This window comes from Charadrius vociferus, unplaced genomic scaffold (assembly GCF_000708025.1).
Source record: "Charadrius vociferus isolate BGI_N301 unplaced genomic scaffold, ASM70802v2 scaffold183, whole genome shotgun sequence".
Classification (NCBI taxonomy): domain Eukaryota; kingdom Metazoa; phylum Chordata; class Aves; order Charadriiformes; family Charadriidae; genus Charadrius; species Charadrius vociferus.
In genome coordinates this window covers 6,460,641-6,483,236 of record NW_009648250.1, presented here as the reverse complement: position 1 = coordinate 6,483,236, position 22,596 = coordinate 6,460,641, and the positions used below count along the sequence as shown (strand labels likewise).

Below are 22,596 nucleotides of genomic sequence, written 5' to 3'. Positions count from 1 at the left end.
AAAGAAAAGAAAAGAAAAAGGTGTAATACACATTTTTGTGTTTGTAAAATTTTCAGTATTTACTCTGAATTGCTATGAGTTTCCTGGATAACAGTCTTACGAGTGAAGTGCATATAACTACGTAATTCCTTAACAGCAGTTCTTCCAAATTTGACGAAAACCATACCCAGCAGTTTAATTCAAGATCAAGTCTGAGCTTTAATGCAAATCCTTTCACATAGGTTTCATATTTATTAGGTTAGCCGTAAGCAAAGAAGGTGCCATTACTCCACTGGAGAGTGTTGCGAAGGTATTTAATAGCTAGCATTTCACTTCTTTTGAAGGAAGCTAAATAATTCAAATATTTGATATTGGATGATAAAATTATTAGGACTTGATGAAGTATTCTGGTCTGTTTCATAAGTTGTTCTGGGTCGGGTTTTTTACTAACTGCTTAGCCTATTCACATTTCAGTAACCCATATATTAATGAAACTAAATGTTAAGATATCTGAAGTGTATGACAATTGCTGCTTCTGAACTGGTGGTTTCTCGCTAGTGAAGACATTCCTGTAGAGATGTCTGTGGGACTACAAGGTCACAGAATATCCTGAGTTGGAAGGGACTCATGAGGATCATCGAGTTCAATTCCTTACTCCACATGGGGCAACTTTAACATTAAACCATGTATTTAAGGGCATTGTCCAAATGCTTCTTGAACACTTGCCTTTCTACTTTATATTGTCTTTTATTTACTAGGAATGATGTTCCCAACATACAGTGACATTCATTTGGCTCCTTTTTCTGATGAGCAGCTGTACATGGAACACTACTCCAGAGCCAATTTTTGGTAATGATTATTTATGTAATTTTATTTTTATCAAAGATTCAGCAGAGGTTAAAAATCAAATCAGTTCTTTGATTCAGCATAAACTATCTGTCAACATTGGAAGAGAATGCATTTATGTTTTCCTTGTTCACCTCTGCTCTGGCCTGCAGTCATACTGTTTATTCTGCAAATCTGAAGCATCTCTCAGGAAGTGCTAGAGGTGACTGGGTCTCTTTTTGAAAGAGAAATTGACTCTATGGAGCATCCATTGTGAGAAAAAGAGTTGCCTGTGAATCGGGTGCTAGTGTTTCCTTTGCTACACCGAAGCATAGTATGCAGCAGCTGGTGATCGTTGTGTTGCCTGAAGTCCCAGGTGTGCGAGCACAGGAAAGATTCCTTGGCAGTCTTCACAGAAAATAAGTGTTAATTCCCATGCCCTGGACAATTTCCAGTTTGGTAGTTACTTTCTGTCCACCTAAATTTTTCAGGCAGCTTTAACTAGAATTTGTAATGCGTTTGCCTTGGAGTGTCCCACTGCTATTATCCAGTGTTGAGGTGTTGCTCTGCTCCCTATAGGAGGAAACATTACAGTGATATTCTAATAACGGGAAATTGAGATGATTCCGTGTCAGCAAAGGGGAGGTTTATTTTTACATATCTCCAGTCCTTCATGTGATACAGATCAGTTAATTTATAAATTAGCCATTTATAGATTATTATTTAAATTTTTGGTTAAAAGGTACTGTGGAACTCCGGGGTTAACTATTTTTTAAACCTTCTGGAAGATGATAAATACAGTCTTTAAATAGTTCTTTCAGCTTGCAATGTGGAATGTGAACATAACTGGTCTTCATCAAATCTATTTATTGGTGTCTTAGATTAAATACAAAGTTTTCTTTCATGCCCAGTTTGCCGTATAACTGCTTATACTTAGAAGGTTTCTTCTGGCTGTCTCCAAAGTAGACCTATGACAAAATCTTCCTATTTCAATAGTGATTAAAGGAGTGAGAGAAAGAAATTTGAGCGATTTACATGCTGAAACCTTTACTGGCAATGTTACTTTATACAGCCAGTTTGTGCACTTTTGTCTTGCTGTGTAAGTTGAGCCAGTTATGAAATGTTTGCATTGCATGTTTACAATCACAAAAACTGCAATATTATTTTCTATGTTAAGAGACTGAGAAAAGAGGGTAGAAGTAACTTCTGATAAGCTTTCGCATCTCAACTGTCATTCAGGTCCCTCTTCCCAAAGATACTGTTATTTTCGCTTATATACATGACACATCAGTGAAACATATTAAACTATAAATTACAAGACTGAAGCACAATGTTGTACCACAATGCAGATTCTTCATCACTTAATACAGAAAATAGTTACATACTTAGTAGTTGAAGCAGAAATATAGTTTTTTTTCCCAGGTCTATACAGGACTGGGTATTACTGCCAATATGAAAGCATTTGATTTCAGACTGCTCAGGACGTTTCATCTTCCTTTGTAATAAATATAAGGCCTCTGTGGAATACCGGTGGGAACGAGGATTAACTATGTGTGTGTACCTCCATGCACACTGAGGTATATGGTAATGTTATTGGTGGTGGGAAGAAAATCTGCTGCCTTTTGTTGTTTAAGAATTGCACAGTTGGGACTGAATAGTCCAGCTAGATTAGTTTCTTATGGTTTGTTAACAAAAATACACCATCTGCATTCTGAAAAAAAAAGAAAAAAAAAAGGATAAGAGAACTTCATCTGTATCTAGCTGGCATGATTTCAGTTATTCTACATGCATACATTTAATGAGCTGAATTATCTGTCAACCACTGCAAGGCTTTCAGAGAGTTCCGTAAGGGGAAAACCAGAATTTTCAAGTCTGCTTTAGTAACTAATTTCTCTTTTCACCAAGGATGTTTTTGGCATCGACATTATTATCCCAGACTGTAGTAATACTTTGTAATTATGACAGTGATCAGGTTGGTATCTAAGTTGCAACACACTGCAGTCTTTCCTCCACCCATCTGTGCAAAGGGATGTCTCCCATTTTTGACAGATTTTTTATTACCTACTTTTAATATTTTTATGAGAACATTTCAACCAAACTAACCACAGAAATGTCACACAATTACCCTTGATGATACTCCTTGTATATCAGGTTCTGTTTGATATATTCCTAGACAAGATAGTTTGTGTGTTTACAATGTAATGTATTGCTGTCTTGAGATGTCCCCTGAGCAGAGGGTTACAGTATCAGTCCTGTCAGTCCACATAGTTGTAGTTTTGTATGGATGTACAAAGCCCAGGACTTTGATTGTGCAAGAGGATTAAATACTCTCGAGGTTATCTAAAGACCAACAAATTAGTTCTTCTAACATCTTCAACCAAATGTGGGATCAAAATATCCTGAGTGAGAGTGCAGTAGTTCTGCTTCTGCACCACTCTAGGATATTCATGTTCTTACTATTAAAAGGGCTGAGTGTCCTGATAGATCCAGAACTATAAAAGTCCTATTTCAGATAAAGCACTTTCTCAGGGCTTTCTTGGACATTTGAAGAAAACCACCAGGAACTAGTTGGTGACAGCCTGTGATTTGCTAAGCTTCAAATTCCAGGCCTCAAGAGACAACTTTCATTCATTGTCCAGCTTTGTTACTCAGAACAGAAGATGTGTTTTGTGTGCAATGAATCCTTTCCTATTCAGCTAGATCTATATGCTGTATCTTAGAGATTGGGTATAGTTTTGGATCCAGTTGGATGATAGTACTTGAGCAAAAGACTGAAAGAAATATCTAGATTTGCATTAGATGCAGCAGTTAGCACAGCCTGTTTACTGTACAAAGGAAAGGCTACGTGTTTCTTATACACTTAGGAATTATTGTCTTGTATTTGTACAGTAATAATGATTATGAGACTGTGTATGTTTTGTTTCTCTTCAGGCCTGTAGATTGGCTTACTGTTGTGCTCCAGAGTTGTGTATTGATTTGTATTTACCAGTAGGCATTCCTAAAAGTGTGACAATATATAGTCTTCCATAGAACAGCAGACTGCTCTCTTTGTTGGTGAAAACCTTGCAAAGATAGAAAGATACAAAGCATAAATATACAGCAAGTGGTTAAAAATAGTGGTAATTTTGTCTGTGTCTCTCATCAGTGATAAATAAGCAACTCAATTATACAGTACAGCAAACATATGGAAAAGGGTAAAAGATCACTTGCAGTTACTGGTGTCAGCTGATTTCCTCTGTTGTGCTTATTTGAGTTCTTTCCTTAAAGATATCTTCTCAGATATCTTTAAGGCATACAGTCATCTGGACCTCTTCTCCTTATGCAATTTGCACAGAACTAGTAGTGCAGAATTCATCAGTATTAAAGGGATATTGCCAGATTGGTTTAGACTAACTCGTACACTTTGAAAAAAGTTATGATAGTTTAGGAGTTGTATGATGTTGAAACAAGGAGGACAAACATGTGAAGTTTCCCTTTTTAAGTGCTTCTGAAGACTTGGAAGGCTTGACCATGGTTTTGTATCCAGATGACACTTCCATCACAAGGAGTTGAGCTTCCTTGCTGTTTCCCCATTCCATCCCCTTTTGTTTGTGTTATCTAGAAGTAAAGATACCTATTAAACTTTTCAATGAGTTGGTAAGAGGTTTATATGCAGGAGGAAGATTACTGCAAGCATGTATATTTTTATTTCAAATTTCAAACCGGAAATAGTCTGAATATACGTTAAAGGCATATTTGCATAAATTGGTAAGATAAAAATACTATTTTTTTCCCCGTTCAGGTGGTAAAGGATGACCTTTATTTTCCTCTTTAATGTCAGTAAAAAGGAACAGACCTGTAATACAGGTGTCCTCATCACTATTTTGATTTATACAAGGTCCACCCACAGTTCTGGAATAGCTCAAGATTACAAAAGTAGCTTAATAGAGCCTCAGCCCTTCTTCCTATTCTCTGCCTGCTGTGGGGATTCTTTCAGAAGCATAGTGTGAAATGTCTCCCTATGTCCATTTGAGGGGATCATGTCACCTCAGAGCTGTATTGGACATCTGTGGGAAAGGTGAAGTAAGCTAAGGAGGGCTGCAATCTGACCTCTCAGCGGATGGGAGAAAGGAAAAGAGGAGCCACGCTTCACCTGCCATTTACTGTTATTGTGCCTGGGTGTGGTTGGAAGCCAGAAAAAACATTTTTCCCTGAACATTTTATGCATTATTGTTTCTAGGTACCAAGAATGCTTTTACGGGGTCAACCTGTCCAGCCTGCGCAGTGCAGCTGTGGATGAGTATTTCCGACAACCTATTGTGGTAGGTTTGTATGTCTGGGGGTTATTTTTTGTGTTTTCCCCCCTCCCTATCTCATCCCCTCCACAAAATCCTAGAAGTACAGTAGCCTCCTTGTTTAACAGAGCTCTGTGGCTGTTGAGTAGAGAGCCAGGAACTAACTCTGTGAGTGTGAACAGAGCTGCTGTCAAAGGTTAACTACTGTATGTAATATTCCTGATTTTGCTATGAATAGCAGATGTCTAGAGATATGCACACATTAGGAAGCCACAGCACATGAACAGCTGTCTTCCTAACATGCCACTAGCTTCCCTCAGTGCTTCCAGTCTCTTAAACAAATGACTTGACCTTGATTTTTCCCTTCCCATCTCTGATGCACAAATTAAAGGAAAAGAGAAAGCAGCCAAGCAAACAGGTTTCTGTATTATGAAATTACTTTTTTTTTAATATGTAAAGATCCTTTTTCTATTGGTAACTTGGATCTAGCACCTGCCATTCTTCTTCTTTCTTTTTAGTAAAATTCTAGGTGGTACCTAGTTAGAAAGAATGTGGGAGAAATCCTTCTAAGCTCTCTGGGGAAAGAACCGAAACAATCCCTGACCGCCACCCCTCGCCCCAGTACAATGCTTTGGTGTAGGTGCAATGAAAAGGTTCACTCCCAGAAATTTGGCTGCAACAAATCTTGGCTAGCTTTAGGCTAACTGTTTTAAGTAGCAATAGCAGTGTAGCTGCTGTGTCATGGAGACCCCAAAACCTGTCCAGAAACCTGGAAAGACCTTCAGACTACTGATGTAACCTTCAGCACTCAACTGCTTTTGGTACTTGAAGTGGATAAGAGAAAACTCTCTTTTGTCTTCATAAATTTCAGCCATGTCTTTGACTGCAGCGTGGTCATTCTCACTGCGGGCTCTTTGGCTTTCAGTTAGAGAACAGAGTAATCTGTAGGACTGCAGTATATACTTGCATCCTGTCTGAAGTACATGTTTGGCTTTGATTTCTTGGCTGAGATTCTTCCTCCCTTGAAGATCAGAAATGCATTGCCCAATAAAAGCCACATTAAATTGTTATTTCTTGTTAAAAGTCACATCTCTCCTTTGCTTCCCCTTGCTCTATAGATAGATTTTAGTTCTTAGCTAGATTCACTGTGGGAAGATGTGATACAAGCTTTTATGTTAAGGGTTTGCTTTAGTTATGAAAGAGCTTGTGAGCAGTGATCGATTAGGATTAGTACATGTGGTTAAAAAAAAACAAAAATGAAGGGTAAAGTTTTCATTTGCTGACTGACTACTCCAAACTTTTTTCTAGAGAGCATTCTGTATTAAGTAATTTTGTTTCCTATACTTGATAATTTAATTTTCAAGTATTTCCATACTGTGTTAGTTTGGCTTACCCAACTGTGCGATGCAGAGGAACACATTAAAATGCATATAGTTTAAAAATAAAAAACTAGGCCCAAATAAACCAGCCAAATAAACCTACCATTTTTTCACAACTGATCAATTTCTGGACAAATTTTCTTATTTCTAGGTTGAATAAAACAGCCTTTGATAGGTATGTAAGCTAGCAAATATATTAAATCCTGATGATATTGCAAAATCTAACAGTGTTCTAAGGGATGCTAAAAAATGAAACATTTAAAATTAGTTTATTGGGGTGAAGGTTGATTTTTGTCTTTTCTCCCATTTTTTTTTTTGAACAGAAAACAAGTTTATAAGCTGGCAAGACAGAATGGTAACACTTGCAACTTTTGTTTTCTTTAAACCTCCATAGGATACTTTCGATGTGAGAATTCTGATGGCACGGACAGTGAAGTATACTGTCAACTTCATGGAAGCTGCTGAGGAAGATTTGCATAGGTCAGCAGACGCCAGCAACCTACTCTTCATTTTTGTAACTGTCTGTTGATCGTTGGTGCTCAGAGACAGAGGAAGCTTTGGTGGTGGACATGGAGGAGGGAAGGTGGCATGACAGAACGATTAGTACACCACTCATAATGGACCAGAATGTTCATCTGCATGGTGATTTTTCTAGTATTAGCAGAGAAGCCTGTTCGTGAGCCTGTGAGACACCAGAGATCAGTTCACAAAATTTTCATACTGAAAGGGATAAAACAGGCTCTGGAGGACAGTGTTTACTTCTCAGCAGTGTATGTTGGGACACGGTTAATTCTAGTTACAAGGCAATTTTTGTTTTTCTCTGTAGACATCCTAAAAGACCTTGTCAAATGGTGTCATCACAAACTGCCTTGCTGAACTCTTGTGTATCTCTTTTCTTAAAACATTTTCCAGTCCATCAGGAGTCAGCTGTACCTCTTTACTTCGCTCCAGAGCTCCTTCAAATCTTTAGTTGGAAAGTCTTATATACAAACCAACCTGCATCCCTTGTGTCCCAGAATGACAGCAAAGAAGCCTCTTTCTCAGTACATCTGTGAGATAAAACGTACCATATGGAAGAACTTGAGGGAGTACTTCAAGTCCTTGCAAGACACTGTCATAAGGGGAAGATATCACAGATTGTCTGTGAAGCTCTGAACCCTTGTTGTTTCAACATGACTCACAACTAATTGTATAAATGACATGGTCTAGTGAGAGTGAAGAATTGCTCTTAGAGAGGAGAAACAGCTGGAGAGCTGTTTTCTGGTTTCAGCTAGCTAGCGTTGACTTACTGCAGTGATTGTCAGAACTAACATGTTCATGCCTGAATGCTAGTTTTATGATATGTTTCTCCAAAAGTGGCTGAGATTTGGGTTCAACTACATAGCCAGTAATAGTTCTTTTGGAAGGGGAAATATTCCAGCTCTTGCTCAAGCAGGTCAATTTTTCCTTCTAGTACCACTAGTAGTTCTGTTTGTCAGATTTGTAGTGGAACATTTCCCTGTTCAAAATTCTATTTAAACTAAATCCAAGTCCTTCACTGGCAACGGGAAATCTTCACTGGAAAGACTGAACCCGTATATTTATAACAGTCTGCAGTGTTGCCACAAATGGTGCAGTAACACTTGCATAGTGGTGAATTTGATTCTACTATTCAGTAAGGCACACAGAAAACTAACAAACACCTAGATCAGTGCCACTGGTTAATTCTATTGACCCAGAGAAAAAGAGCATATCCTTTTAAATATACAGAAAATTGGGACATAAACTGAAGAATGGAAATTCATAAATTAGTACAAGGTAGGTTTCTGGTGGAATTTCCAGTACTTTTTGGAAATTATTTTGGCAGCATATTGTTTTTTTTCCTGCAGAGTGGAAATCCCTTTTGTTTTCCAAATGATGCAATCTGGACTAATCCATGGCCTGGCCTTCTGGTTTGATGTGGCATTTGTGGGATCATTGTAAGTACTTTTTCCTTCTTCCTATGAAATACTAACTACAGGGGAAAAAATCACGTCTTTCATACAAAGTGTGCCAGAATTAGACCTTTATCTGGTGCTGACCTTGTTTGTAGTAATTCCTTCATATTAAAGAAATTATGCCTTCCAAAGGTAACAAGAAGTATGATAAGCTAGCGCCAGCAGTATGACTAGATGGTGGTGATCTTGCTTCCCATTGATTGGGGTGCATGTTACCTATGTTAGACCACATCCAGGAATTTTTGAGCGTCAAAAAGCACTGTTCCACACAATACTGACTCTTTGTAATATTATAGACCTTTCTGTTTTACATTTTAAGTAAAGCAGCAGCAGCATTTGAATATAAACTGGATTTTCCTATTTGGGCTGGTCTTGTTTGTGGGCAAAAAAGGGGAGCAGGAGAAAATTTCAGCAGGCTTGGGAAAAATTTTCATTGCAGCACCAGGCATTTATTGCAAAATGGGGACATTCAGCTGGTAGAGTAAGTAGGTAAAAATTAAGTAAACTTGCTCAGGTAGTGAATACATAGATTTCAGCTATCTGTATTTAGCTCTTAGATAGGATTTGATGATTTCCCAGTTAAATTGACCTAGTTTTAGATGAGGTGATTTTTTTCAATAAATTGTAAAATGCACTTCTCTTTATTTGTGTTGATAAATGCCTTTTGTTATAGCCTTTGAAATGAGGATTGTCAAAAATTCAGAATAGTATATCCATTAAAAGAAAATGGACATATGCATTTTTATTTCCTTTAACCCGATAGTAATTTTTTTTGTCTTAAAAGAGGAACCAGAAACTCCACATCAGTTGAAACAGTACAGAAAATTGCAGACCTGTAGGAACAGACTGAAATCCTCTGCTGAGAAGGCCTCCATTTTGGAATTGGCAATTGCTTAATCAGCAGCTTTTTCACGTTTCTGCAACTCTGGAGGTTCTTTGTCTTAGCCCTTGAAATCTCAGTGGATTGGGCTTGCAGTATTACCTGTGTTACCCTTTCCTTTGCACCTACAGCCCCTTTCAATATATTATTGAAATATCTCTTGTAGGTGAGAACTAGGTGTAGGACCTTCTTGGGGAGTGTTGTTCAAGGATGAAACTACCATTGTGAGGAATTGCATTGCCACATTCAGGACAAACCTTCATTTCTTGTAATTTGTTGAAATTGCCTGAGTAAGTAAGACAGGAGAGAAATCAATATTCTCTGTCCTGGCAGCGTGGGAAGAAAACAGGAGTCTGAAGATTCTCTTTTTTGAATCTCCATAGTTGGCTTAGGCCCAGAGGTCTGGTGGTGACAGGCACAGTACAGATAAAGAAAGAAAATGAGGCATAATGTATTGATTTCCCAACATAGGGTAGAATCACTCTCCCAGTTTACTTGAAGACAGTTTGAAGTTGAGCCTCACATACATAAAGGTCTAACAAATTAAAATTGTTTCTGAAAGCAGAAGACAGGAAGGAAAGTCTAGGTGGTTTTTCTCCTTTGTTTTAGGGTAACTGTTTGGTTGTCCACTGCACCGACAGAACCTCTCACTCACTGGTATCAAGTACGCTGCCTACTTCAGACACCCCTCTTTGCTAAAGAGGGGGAAACTCTCTCAGGGAAAGTCTTATTTGTTGCCAATAAGCGGTAAGTGTGAAAGCTTCCCAAGCAGATTTTGTAGTGTGGCTGTTCTTGTTAGAGGTACCCAAAAGACACCAGTTAATTTTGGGTACACTTGTACCCACATTTGTTATTTCCGGTACCATTACCAGTTTATAGGGTATCACTGATATAGTCATGTAGTCTCACAAGGTCAACATTGTGAGACTCTGCTTACCAAAAGGTCTCCATGTTCCACTGCAGTTACCTGTGTTGTTCCTTCTCACATACCTTCTCCTTAGCCAGCGGTTACATTGTGCCTTCCCTCACAGTGCTACTTGCAGCTTTTGTCAGTTTTCCACTCTGCTGTCTTTCACACATAGCAGTTTTCTCAGGTCATGTCCAGTCATTTTCCACACCTTGCTCTGGTAGTGTAACCTGTGGCCATGTCTTCGTCGGCAGCCTGGTTCTTTGCCTGAAGCCCCAACATCCCTTGTCTATCCCCAACATCCCTTGTCTATCAGCGAGTCCTGTGCAGAGACAGAGAGAAGTGGGGTTGACCCCAAATCCATTATATTTTAAATTCTGAAATAAATAAATAAATAATCCTTATGGAAGTGCTCCCCTGTTTAAGAACAGTGCTTTTTGTGTGTTTTTTGTCCTTCCACTGAGGCTAGTGAAGATGGCTGCTTTTGGAAGGGCATATTTCCTCACCAGACTTCTCTGCTGTTCCTACTGTCAGTCAAATGTCTGGTAACTCCACTCCTGTCTTTTGCTTTGAAAACAATCCTCAAGTGACCCGGTCACACAAGTTGCAGCCTGGTTTACTAATGTCTATGTGTAGTTTTAACAGAAAACAAAGCCTCCTTGGTGCAGGAAGGTAGGAAGGTGAATTATTTTTTTACTTTTTTTTTGGGGGGGTGGGGGGACATGCTGATCAGTCACGTGATTCCAGTGACATCAAAGCTGTCAGTAATACTTCAGGGCTCTTTAATCACATCAGCAACAAATACTTGATTTGGGACTTGAGAAATTTCCACATCTTCTGCCTAGAAACTCCTCATGGAGAAAATAAATAATACAGTCTCTTTCAAATGTAAAATGTATTCGCATTTTAATATATGAAAGAAACACTGTATGCCGCAACATGTTCACACAGCCGCTGCTGTAAATGTGTCAATACGTAAGACATATCTGTGATGGAGCGTGGCTCAGAGCTGCCTGAGCTAGTGACCTCGCCAGACTGAGAATGAGAAGCACTTTAACCACACGTTAGCACCGAGTTAACAAGTCCTGCCACAAAGCTGATCTACTTTCGGGATCAACATAGCACCTCTGTGTAACTCTGCAGTTGCTGTTCCATGCAGGAGGACCAGCTATGGTCAGCTCCAGTGTTTTGGTATGCCCTCAGCTGGTACTCTTTACTTCTCTGTGTGAGCTTAGTTTCCTGCAACAAGTCCTGTGAAAAATATCCTTCCTGGTGAAATCCAGGATTATGACAAGAGTCAATTTAATGCTGTTTGGCCAGTTAGATATTTGTGATCATGAAACAATACTCTGATTGTACTTGCTAATGTTGAAATGTATAGTATTTCTGACAGAGAGGGGGAAAAAGACCTTTCACTATTGAATACTATCAGTGCAAATTTATGATGTTTTTCAGATGCAAACTCTTAAAATCACTTAAGCATCTTGTAAATTTTACTTCAGAGATGATTAAATAATCATGCCCTTGCACTGATACCACTGATACCACTGCAAATAAATTTCCTTTGCTTGATATACCAAGTGGTTATTATTCAGACAGTAACTACATCGGTATTTTTTCATGCAAATTGTTATAGTTGTATTAGTTCCATTACCTCTTTTTTATACTTCTCTTTCTGATGCAGACAAAGTTATGATATTCAGATTGTGGCTATGGTGGACCAGACAGGATTTAAATCTGGTAATGTTCTTGATTTAAAGAATCCATTTTTTAGGTAAGAAATGCTTTTGACTAAAATGTGCCATTGTAGAGTGGTAATATCTTGTATGACAAGAAGCAAAGCACATCTACTGTGGAAGAAAAAGTTTCTGACCTCTTACAGTTTATTTTATTTCTACAGGTATCATTGTTTTGTATTAGCAGTAGTTACTTATATAAGCCAACATCCTATTTAGGCTGTGTGACAAAGAGCAAAAGAAAAAAGCTGTATTTAAGATCTGCAATGATTTAGTGCCATGACAAAATAGTAGACTTTTACTTACGTGAACTAACATATACTTAAAATCTTTTGCTCTTTCCTGTTGTGTGATGCCCATCCTTGTGACTCAAGGAATCAGCAATATGCCAAAATGCACTCTGCTAAGCACATAAATTGATATTACTATTAGACATGAAGGACCTGTCCTTTCTGTATTAAACATGGGGGGAGGAAAAAAATCTACCTCCTGCAGTCCTCTCCTATTGAGCAGGGACCCTCAGTATTTGTATTTGGCATAAAACTAGGCAAATACAGCTGGTGGAATTGATTTTTTTCCAGAGGCACACATGGAAAATGCTTCCCTTGTTCATTATGTGTTTCCCATTTCCTATTTTTTTGACTCAGACCTATATGAAAATTTCACAGTAATCCTATAAAAGAAAATGTCCTTTGTGTCTGATGAAAATTAATTAATTTTCATCTGTACATCAAATATGTAGCACATCAGTAGTTTTGTCTTTAGAGTGCAGCCCTTTTGATAACATTTGTAAAAGTGCCTTTGTAATAAAGACTGTTCATGGAAGACTTGCAATAACTATAAATAAAATCATGTACTGGAAAAGATTAATTTCCTTAGATTTGACCTGCGACATGGACTGTGTATAGGTTGCTTATGTTTTTGGTTTGGCTAATACCGGTTTCAAATCTAAAAGCTTTTTGTGAGGATGATTATGAATAAGTTAACTGGTCTTCTAAAATCTCTGCACTTACTCTCAGCATCCATTGTGTAACTGTGAGTGACTTTTCGAAGATGATACCAGTCTACTCATTTAGAAGCAAACGATGCTTTTGTTAAGAGTTTTTAACTTACATAAAATGTAGAAATCACTTCCAGAATGCTATCACTCAGGCAAGAAAGCAGGGGGGGAAATGGTCAAGTTGTGTGTTACATATAGAAGTACCTTAAATTGTATGAAGTGGTACTCTAGTTTGAAAATTGAATGTAAAAATGTCACTGTGTGATTTCTGGTTGCTAGCCGATTAACCATATTGAGTTCAATAATTTAGACTGCTGTTCTTTCATACATTTATTCTTAGAGTGTTTGGTTGTGAAATCCTGCCACAACACACTAAAATTATTTAACAGCCTTCCCACGTGAGGCTCTATTAGGTTTTTTTGTTTATTGATCCTTCTCCATTCTGCCCCTGCTCTCCTGTAGCAATTACCACAACTCTGAAAGAGTTAAAAAAGCAAAGGCAAAGAAGACTTCCCAAAAGAAAAATGCTTGTTTATAAACATGAGGAAACTTCCAAAGCATTCATAAGGTGTTTAAAAATTAAAATATAATCCAGGATTTAAACTAGGACATGCAAATCACTCTGCATGGGGGGACACGTACAGCCTAGCTCTCTTCTCTTCACTGCTTCATAGTGTCCCCAGTACAAAGACTTATCTCTGTATCACAGGGATGGATAGCAGGGAAGAGGCAATTCTGGACATTTTTCGCTCATTTTAAACAACTCCATACTAATTCTATAGCATAAGGTAAAAATGAAAGACTGGACTGGGAAGTCTTTCATTTCTGTGAAGGCAATGGCCTAAGCTGCTATACATAAGAGCAAAAGCAAGCCTCTGCCTTTGTAAAACAACCAACAGTGGATTTGGTAGCATTTTACACTTGCTTGCACAGCTGCAAATCTAGATGAAGAGACTTACAATTTAAATTTGAAATCATGCTGCGTTTAATAAATCCAGTAACAGCACAGGGGACTGATTTCCTAGCTTTATTCCAATGACACTTAGCTGACATACATGGGCTGAGTTTTGTGCTTACACCACTTTCACACCAATTTCGTAAAAGTCTTTATTAAGTATCAAAAAGCTGTAAGAAGTTTTTGCTCCAGAGTAAAAGAAAAGCTATATTAGAATTTATTAAGTTTGCTTAGTTCAGCTAGTGTTGTAAGCTGTCAAAGAATTGCATATTTTATTATAACTATTTTATTCTTTCATCCATTTTTAGGTATGCCTAGAATATATTGTAATATGGCATCTGAAAACAGAAGTCAGATTCTCACCAAGCTGAGTAACCAGTGAGACTGAAATCAGTTCAGTTCTGAGTAGGCCTACCGGTGCTTGTGTAAAGTCAGTTTGTAAATACTATCTGTAATTGTATGCGAGTCACATGAGAAGGGAATATATTGCGGTTCCATCCCTTTTTTTTTTTTAATTGAAATTTAGCCTGTGCTCACATCTACAGACTTGAATTGCGGCAGACTCAGTTTTATTCCAGGAAGTTCATTTGGTATAGAACATTTCTCTGCATTTCTTTTTATTTCTGTTTTACAGTAAGCTCACATTACTTCACTGGTGGTTTTTGTTTGTTTTTAATATTCTTACCAATATTCTAGGTTATTGAACAAAACCTACCTCATGTTTATATATGTAATACTTAAAAAGATCTTTGAGCAGTATGTAGTGTCCATGCTTTAAACACACAGCACTTATTTCCAGATATTTCAATGTTTGGTGTTAATCTTCTAGCCCACAGGGCAGTGTGTTAAATTCAATTCAAACTTCAATTTTCTCTCAATGGACTCATTAATTTGGTTCATTTTGAGACATGAACCTAAAGTCATCTTGCATACAGTTGGTAAATGTTCTGAGATTTCTCTGTGCCTGTAGAAGTGTAACAGGACACATTTGTGAATTACTCCCAGCACAGCGTGATATAAAACTGTATGACAGGATATGTGTGACTTTCACTTTTTCTGTAGGTCTGTGAGAAATATTGCTAGTCCAAGCTATATAGAGATACATTTTTGGCTTGTATACCTAGCAAATGAGGAGGACTATAGAGTTACAGTACAGATTTTAATGAGATCTCTCTCCAGACAACATTATCCATAAAGAACACATACTGACTTCTATAGAATATGTTTCTGCCGTTCAAAGTATATGCCTTAGGCTGATTTAATAAGCTGGAGTCAAATCAGAAACGTAGATGTCCTTTTCCTACCAAAACCATAACTGCAGTGACACCTCTACCGAGGTATAATCAGCCTTTAGCCTTCCACACACTGTTGGAAGCCTGGTTTGATTGAAAAACCCCACAAAAACTGACCCTTCTCTCAGGAAGTTAAATACGCATTTGACCAAAAGACACGCTACAGACCCCTGCTGGGAGTAATTAAGAAACAGCTCTAGTTTCAGAGGTTTTTCTCCAAGTCAACAGCCATTTGCAGCTATTTAAAGGTAGTTTATGAGATAATGGAAAGTAGTCCCTAAAAACTGTGAAACTTGTAAAAGTAACATGAACTTCGTGTCTGAAGCCATGAAATCACTGAATTTAGTGTCAGAAAATGATTGCCTTGTTATTTCCAGTAGCATTTAATACAGCAGGCGAGAGACTTCTAGTATGAAAATATAGTTTGCACAATAAAAGACTGTTTTGTTATACAAATATATAATATATATTAAAAAATAGTATTTAATGTGGCTTGCTGCCTCAGAACAATAACAGAAATTATCATTCTAACCTGCACCAGCACTGTAATGAGATTTCTGATGCAATGTCTGGTGGTTGGGTATCTAGCCTTCCTAAATTTAGTCTGTACGGGAGTTGGCGGTTTTATGCTTATATGAGAGAAGGAAACAAATTAAGGAATGTCCAAATCCAAATACCAGATAGATGTGGTTTGGAGTTTTCTAGAGTTTGGCCGGTTTTCTTCAGCAATTATGAAAGGAGTATATGAATTGGGGGTTGGACTAGATGATCTCTAGAGGTCCCTTCCAACCCTGACCATTCTTCTGTGATTCTGTGAATTTTGAATCTGAATTCAGTTTACGGATGTGTAATGTTTCCCATTGACCCTGGATCTCACATTTCAGTCTCAAATCTCTTCTAAAAAGTATTTGTATATCAAAGACTTACATTTTCCATAGTGAAAAACCTTACATTGTGAATTTCATGTGGCAACTCCAATTTTTTTTAAGGAAGAAAGTAAATAAAGGGGAGGAAAAACAACAGCAGCAGACAGCAGTGTCAGGTTGTGTATCTTTATTTAATTCCAGAATAAATGGTTTATGTATCTAATAACTGCACCTTCAATATGTACAGAAAAGATTGTTGCCTTACACACTAACAAGTACAAAGAATTATTTCACAGTAGTTGCTACTTTGAAGTAATTTGGATGATCCAGGACTGCTATTTGTATTTCTCTCGACTTCAAGAATTCACTTTATTTCAGATTGTATGCTAAAACTGAAGATTGACATCGGATACTGCACCATTTGCAGTTTGAAATACGGTCCTGTGACTGTCTTCATTTCCTTATCGTTTAACATTTTTCTTCTTTCCTGCTTTGATGCCTTGGTGATTTTCAAGTATACAGGACCCTGCCTTCAAGGAATACAACATACTGTTTTCACCTTACAGGACTTTCTGGGTATAAATATGGGAATATATTTGTAAAGTATTTTTGAAACAACATGCCAATGAAAACCTTTTATTGATACAAATGCTGGTGTTTTGTTTTGATTTTTTATAAAGGCAACATTAATGAATGCTAGAGAATGTAGGGTTTTTTTTTAGTTCTACAACGCAAGACTTATGAACAGATTTGTCCACACTATGAAATATAGCATTTCCTCATTTATAGTTAGAGGCTATATTAATCCTGTTGAAAAATGCATCCCACAGACCCAAAAAGCACAATAGGAAAGACACTGAATATCATCTTAAGGAGCTATATTTTCATGCTTTGTTGGATCCATGGTCATTTAGAATGTTCATCTTCAAGAAATTACAGCAGTAAGAAATGCTTTTAACAGCTTATTTTTCAACAATTGCATATGGTTATTTTCTTTCACCTTCATTCTAGAGGGATACATTTAAATTTTTGTAAGCAGTCATATATACATAGCGGTCCATGATAAATTGCATTTTTAGTAGTAACGACTTTCATTTTGAATGTCTATCTATACGAGTTCTCCCATCTGAACTGATGATTAGAATACTCTGTCCTTAGGAATTGTGTAGGAATTCAATGTGGTTACTATTACTCTGGTGGTTGCTAAGAGAAGAAGAGTGATTTACTGCATATTGTGTGCACTAGACCCACAGAAATCTTTGTGATAGCACTCTTTATAGTACTTATGACAACTATGACATCCAAAAGCAGTCTTGATGGATCTGGATTTAAGTGACACACAATGGAATTGGTATTAATTTGCTTAACTAAGTTTCTACAATTTGTGCTTTTTTTCTCAAGATGCAAAAAAGAAAAAAAGAGAGGGGGAATAAAAAGGCATTTAGAGGTGGGGAAAAAAAAAAGGCATTTAGAGGTTGGAAAACAAGCCTCCAGACAGTATGCATTTTATTCTTCCTTAAGCCTTGGCATGTGGTAGACAGGTTTTCACTCTTCTTGATTAGATAGAACACATATTTATAACTCTGCACTGATCCAAGTTGAGAGCCAAAACTGGGGAAAGCTAGACTGTGAAGATGCAGCTGAAGAGCCAGTAGAATGGAGGACAGCCATTCAACAGGAGACTGCAGGCAGAAAAACTATTTTCTTGCTAGAAGGACTCAAGAGGGTATCAAATACCTGACATTAACTCTTCAGGTTCAGCTCACCAGCTTTGGCCCATGCTGATTTTAGTGATATTCAGATGCACATATTTACAGAAGAAAAAGAAACTAATGTAAAGTGAAGAAAATCAAAGACAAAGGAGTGGCAAGTATAAAAATGTCTTTATCGAAGTGGCTGCCCCTTGCTAGGTTGGCCAGTTGTCAGGCATGTCATCTTGCAACACTGAACTGGGACTACAGCCTAATTTGCAACATTGAACTAAGAATTCACATTGATTTTGCTGGGAATTCAACTTAATTTACAGGAGGCTTTAGATGTCCCTTAGCTAACTGCTCAGTCAGTAGTCAGATATCCAGTGGATCATGATTCCAAACTACTGTGAACAAAGCATTGCTCAATAGCGCTGGAACTTACGGTCATAAATCTTACGTTTAATGGCCTCTGAACAACAGCCAGTGTTCAGGTTTCACTTAAAATCACTGCCTTTCATTTGAATTTGGCCTACAATAAACATTTTTGAGTATCTGTGAGGAAATCCCAAGCAATCTTTAGTCTAACACTTCACTAATTAACACTTCTTCAGTGGTGGAAGGGGAAGCAGAAACTTGGTTTTAGTTTTAAGGGTGGTTTTCTATGCTGAGGTCCCACAGCTAACATGACAGAGATCTTCAAATGTACATTCATCCAACACTTATATAAGCAGTAATAAAAGAGTATGGTACCACAAAATACGAAACACGCTTGAGTTTAGGAAATAGCATTGTTCAGGAAACATGACTGAACATGGTACTTCCTTAAAAATACATCACCACCCAAAATGCCAATAGAACAAGTTTTCCCTTGCTAATACATGAAATACTCCGTAAGTGCATACTGGTAACAGGAATGTAGATCCAGTTTTGCTAGAATTTGGGTGGAATTTCCAAAGAATATGAAGTGAATACTGCCTTCCCAAGATGTGTTAGGAATGCAAGGCTTGGTCTGGCAAACCTGTAGGTCAAAGACAGTACAGGAGAAAAAAGCCAGCCAGCACTCACAACATTCAACTGTAATGCTGGATTTTAGAGGATCTCCGAAATTCTCCTAGGAATACTGATGCCAGGACACGCACATTAAGAATCTTGTTCTATGCCACACTCCATCCACCCTCAACATAGTGAGCTGAGAAATAAGAACAAGTGACTCTACAGTTAAGTGTTTTGAGCTAACTTTGGAAAAAGGGAAATATAATTCCCTTCAGTTGTCATGTGGATGAAACTCTTAGCAGGTATATTTAACTAGAAACGAGCAAGTGAGAAATACCAAGATATGTGGGAAGCCTGGCCTCTATTTTTCTGAATAGCTGGCTAAACTACATTCACTCTCACTTCTACCAAGTCTTTGTACTTTGGAAAATGACTGTAAGTTGAGTCCTCTCAACTCACTTAAGTCTAAGTGAGGAAATGAAACAACATAATTGCAAATTAGATTATGGTTCTCAATTAACCAGATATCCCAGAGTAACATGCTGTAATTGCTCCTAAGAATTCACCATTTCTTTACAATTGCAACTCATCATCTTTTCCAACTTGGTTGACTTTAACAAACATTGCACTGAATTCTAAATCACTCAGAAAGTAAAAAATCATAACACAAGAAGCTTGCAGGCAGCTATAGGCAAAAGCAAAATAGGGAGTAGACAGTGGTGGGCAGTGAAATACCAGCAGCTCCACTGCCTCCTTGGCTATGGTGTAGCTCAGGAAATGGATGGTCACTCAACAACATTATGTGCTGTCACCACCCTTTCCAACTCCAGCATGGCAGTGGGAGTAACTGGCCTCTCCATTTCTCATCACAGAGGAGTGACCAGTTCCAGGCTGTCTTTAGATCTGGATCTCTGGGGATCCTTTTGGGCAGCACAATTCAGGTCTGCCTACACATCAGATGATGGCAAATAAAAAATTCTTTTTGCATGATGAAAGGGTTGGTTATACTTAGAGTAAAATATACCCAATGTTCCTGACTAACGACCATCTTTCCTGCAGTGCCTAAGAAGTGATACAGAGAAGAGGTTTTTGCACACTGCAACTGGAGCAGCAGAGACACAAATGGCTTCGGCTGTGCCTGTAGGTCAGAGGTCTGCACTGTGATAACAAGATTAAAAAATTTAAGTTTTCTGTTCTGTAGGAAGTACAGAGGGAGATAATGAATTGGAAGGCTGTGCAAGAGTGGTGCTCTCTCCAGAGAGGACCACCAGCTGAAAGGTATGGCGATCATCCCATTTACAAAACAGCAGAAGTGTCTACTTCTCCACAAATAAAGTAAGGTAAAAAATAACAGTCTTAGACAAGGTGTATGTAGTTGTCTTCAGCAACTGAGAATGTACCTTCAGCACCATTCACAAATGAAAATTAAATTATGCAGCTTTACTTGACTTCCGTGGTAGTTATTCTTCTGCTGCCTTGGTAGTAGAACAGTCAGATTATGGCTGTAGTTACACTCCATTTTTCTTACAGCTTTGCACCTTCAAATATCTTGTTAAAGGAGGCACACTGAAGTGAGCAGATCAGTCCTGACCAAGGCAGCAGACAGCACTCCTTTGTTGTGGTCTTCACTAAAATTGCCTTAATACAAAGTCCATATGTATTGTGTCTCAGAGACAAAGTATTTTTTTACATGTGAAAATGGTCAGATAAATGTGCTATTAACAAATGCATGAATAAAACCCAGCCTTTTCTTTGTTTATGTGTTTCATTAACTTATTTACGACAGGCACTACAGGATTCTTGTTTTGCCTAGGGCAGGTAAGCAGACATATTGTCACACTTTTGTTAATCTTTATGTAAAATGTGAGACACACCTTTTTTAAACTTTCTGTTATATTTACCACAACTTGTATTTCTTCAAAGTCTGCTAAGAAATAAAGTGCTATGGCATTCAGCACTACTGAATTCACCATAGGTCTCCTTGAGCTGGAAGCCAATGCCATAATGGAAGCCAATGCAACATCAGGGACTGGCTGCAAGTGCAAGTACATTAGTGCTACTTCTGTTATTGCTATAGCAACTATATTCCACAGACAGGTCAGAATGGATGTGGATGCACTGTGTGAAAGAAGAAAAGGCTGCAGGAACTTCATGATGATCTTACGCAGCCTGTGACTATTCAGTGAAACATGAAACATGCATCTTGCTCTTTCAGTTCTTATTGCTCTTTTTTGCTGTCTAAAGAGCATGATCCTTCTTTTTGTTTCAAAAGCCCGTTGTCAGAACCACATTTTCAACGGTATCCAAAAAACATGCTTGAGATACCAAGTTGGAAACCTCTGGCTGAAAAAGTAATGCATAATTATATGAATAAGCCACATTTTTAGAAGAATCTGAATGTAAATCTGGATCTTGAGATGAGGTTTTCACTTGAGAGACAGACTGGTAATAATGAATTTCAACATTACATATTTTGTTCATGAATTACAAATTCTGAATTTTTATCTTTTGGCTACTTTAATAATTCTTATCTCCATGGAATCAAAACAGCATCAAGGGGGTAAAACAGACAAAAACCAGACATTAAAACATCTGTGCTTATACACGACTCTGAACACACTTGGGAATATATTGGAGACATGATTACGTGAAGAACTATCTTCTACAATTACAGCCTGTTTTAAGCTACCTGAAGATCTTTAAGGAACCCTTATTAATTATTTATGAAAGACAAGATGCTTGAACCTGTAAGCTGGTTGACTTGCAATCTCTGACTGACATTCAAAATTTTATTGGTTTAGTCTCTGGGAGATGTTTGTATTATAGCAACCAAGCTGAACACAGCAATGTATTTTCTGATGTCTTAATTGACCATGGTCTTAATTCTTGAAAAGAAACCACCAAAAAAATGCAAAATGTAATTAATGTGGAGAACAGACTTATCTCAAATATCTACAGAGATTGTTCCAAAAACTAAAGCAAAGTATTTGGGCTGCGGGAGCATGCAAACTTGTGATATTATGCCCCTTGACTTAAGCCAAGCTTCAAAATACATGCTGTTTACCCCATCCCCTTTAAAACATACAATTTTCACGTAATTTTCACAGGCCTGATGTAAACATTTCAAGCAGTGGGAAAACTAAATCCTGCCATATATGGAATATATTCCAGCATTATGGAAAACCATAATCCTGCCTATGCCTGTTCTATCTGGCAAGTCATTGCCAAGTGCTTCCCAGGAGACAGAAGAAAAATAGAACTATCGCCAGCCGTACTGAAGAAAAAGACCTACTCCACCAAGTAATTTCTCTCTACATCACTTCTTTAGACATATATACTACGGGTGATACTACAGAAGTATTCACTATGCTCTGACTTCCTATCGCAGCTACTGTAATCACACAAGTGTAATAATTACCCCATTTATATACACGAATCCCCTTCCCATTCGGAAGCGATGACTTTATTGAAACAGCCGAATATGAAAAAGCACTTGACACTGCCGTGACACGCGACTATTTACACATGCATCGCTGTGAAGTAACGGCTCCACCTGGTGTTCTCCAGCATCATCGCTACTTAATCTGTACGGTGGTACGTTACCTCATTTTTAAGTCAGGATCTTATTTATGCTGTGCACTGGGCAAGCCGGGCTCGAGAAGATGGCGGCAGGCCTGCGGGCCTAACTGCAGGGCCGCCGGAGGGGCAGGCAGAAGGCAAAGACAGGGGGAAGGGGACGGGGCCCGCCCTTTCCAGGGCTCCGGGGTGAGCCTACTCAAACGGCAACAGCTACGGAGGATCCCTAAGCGGATGGAGGCGACTTCGCCACGGCACAGCACC

At 38.1% G+C, this 22,596-nt stretch overlaps 1 protein-coding gene across 1 annotated transcript in view; it reads left to right on the top strand.

Annotated features, from left to right (window-relative positions):
* CARM1 (coactivator-associated arginine methyltransferase 1) overlaps window positions 1–11,998 on the top strand; it is a 52,739-nt gene extending 40,741 nt beyond the window's left edge. Inside the window, exons 7-12 of the mRNA XM_009884320.1 lie at window positions 738–828; window positions 5,024–5,105; window positions 6,852–6,937; window positions 8,326–8,415; window positions 9,923–10,060; window positions 11,905–11,998. Of these exons, the coding sequence (XP_009882622.1) occupies window positions 738–828; window positions 5,024–5,105; window positions 6,852–6,937; window positions 8,326–8,415; window positions 9,923–10,060; window positions 11,905–11,998 (581 nt within the window). The remainder of the gene's footprint in view (window positions 1–737; window positions 829–5,023; window positions 5,106–6,851; window positions 6,938–8,325; window positions 8,416–9,922; window positions 10,061–11,904) is intronic.
* Window positions 11,999–22,596: the final 10,598 nt, after the last annotated feature.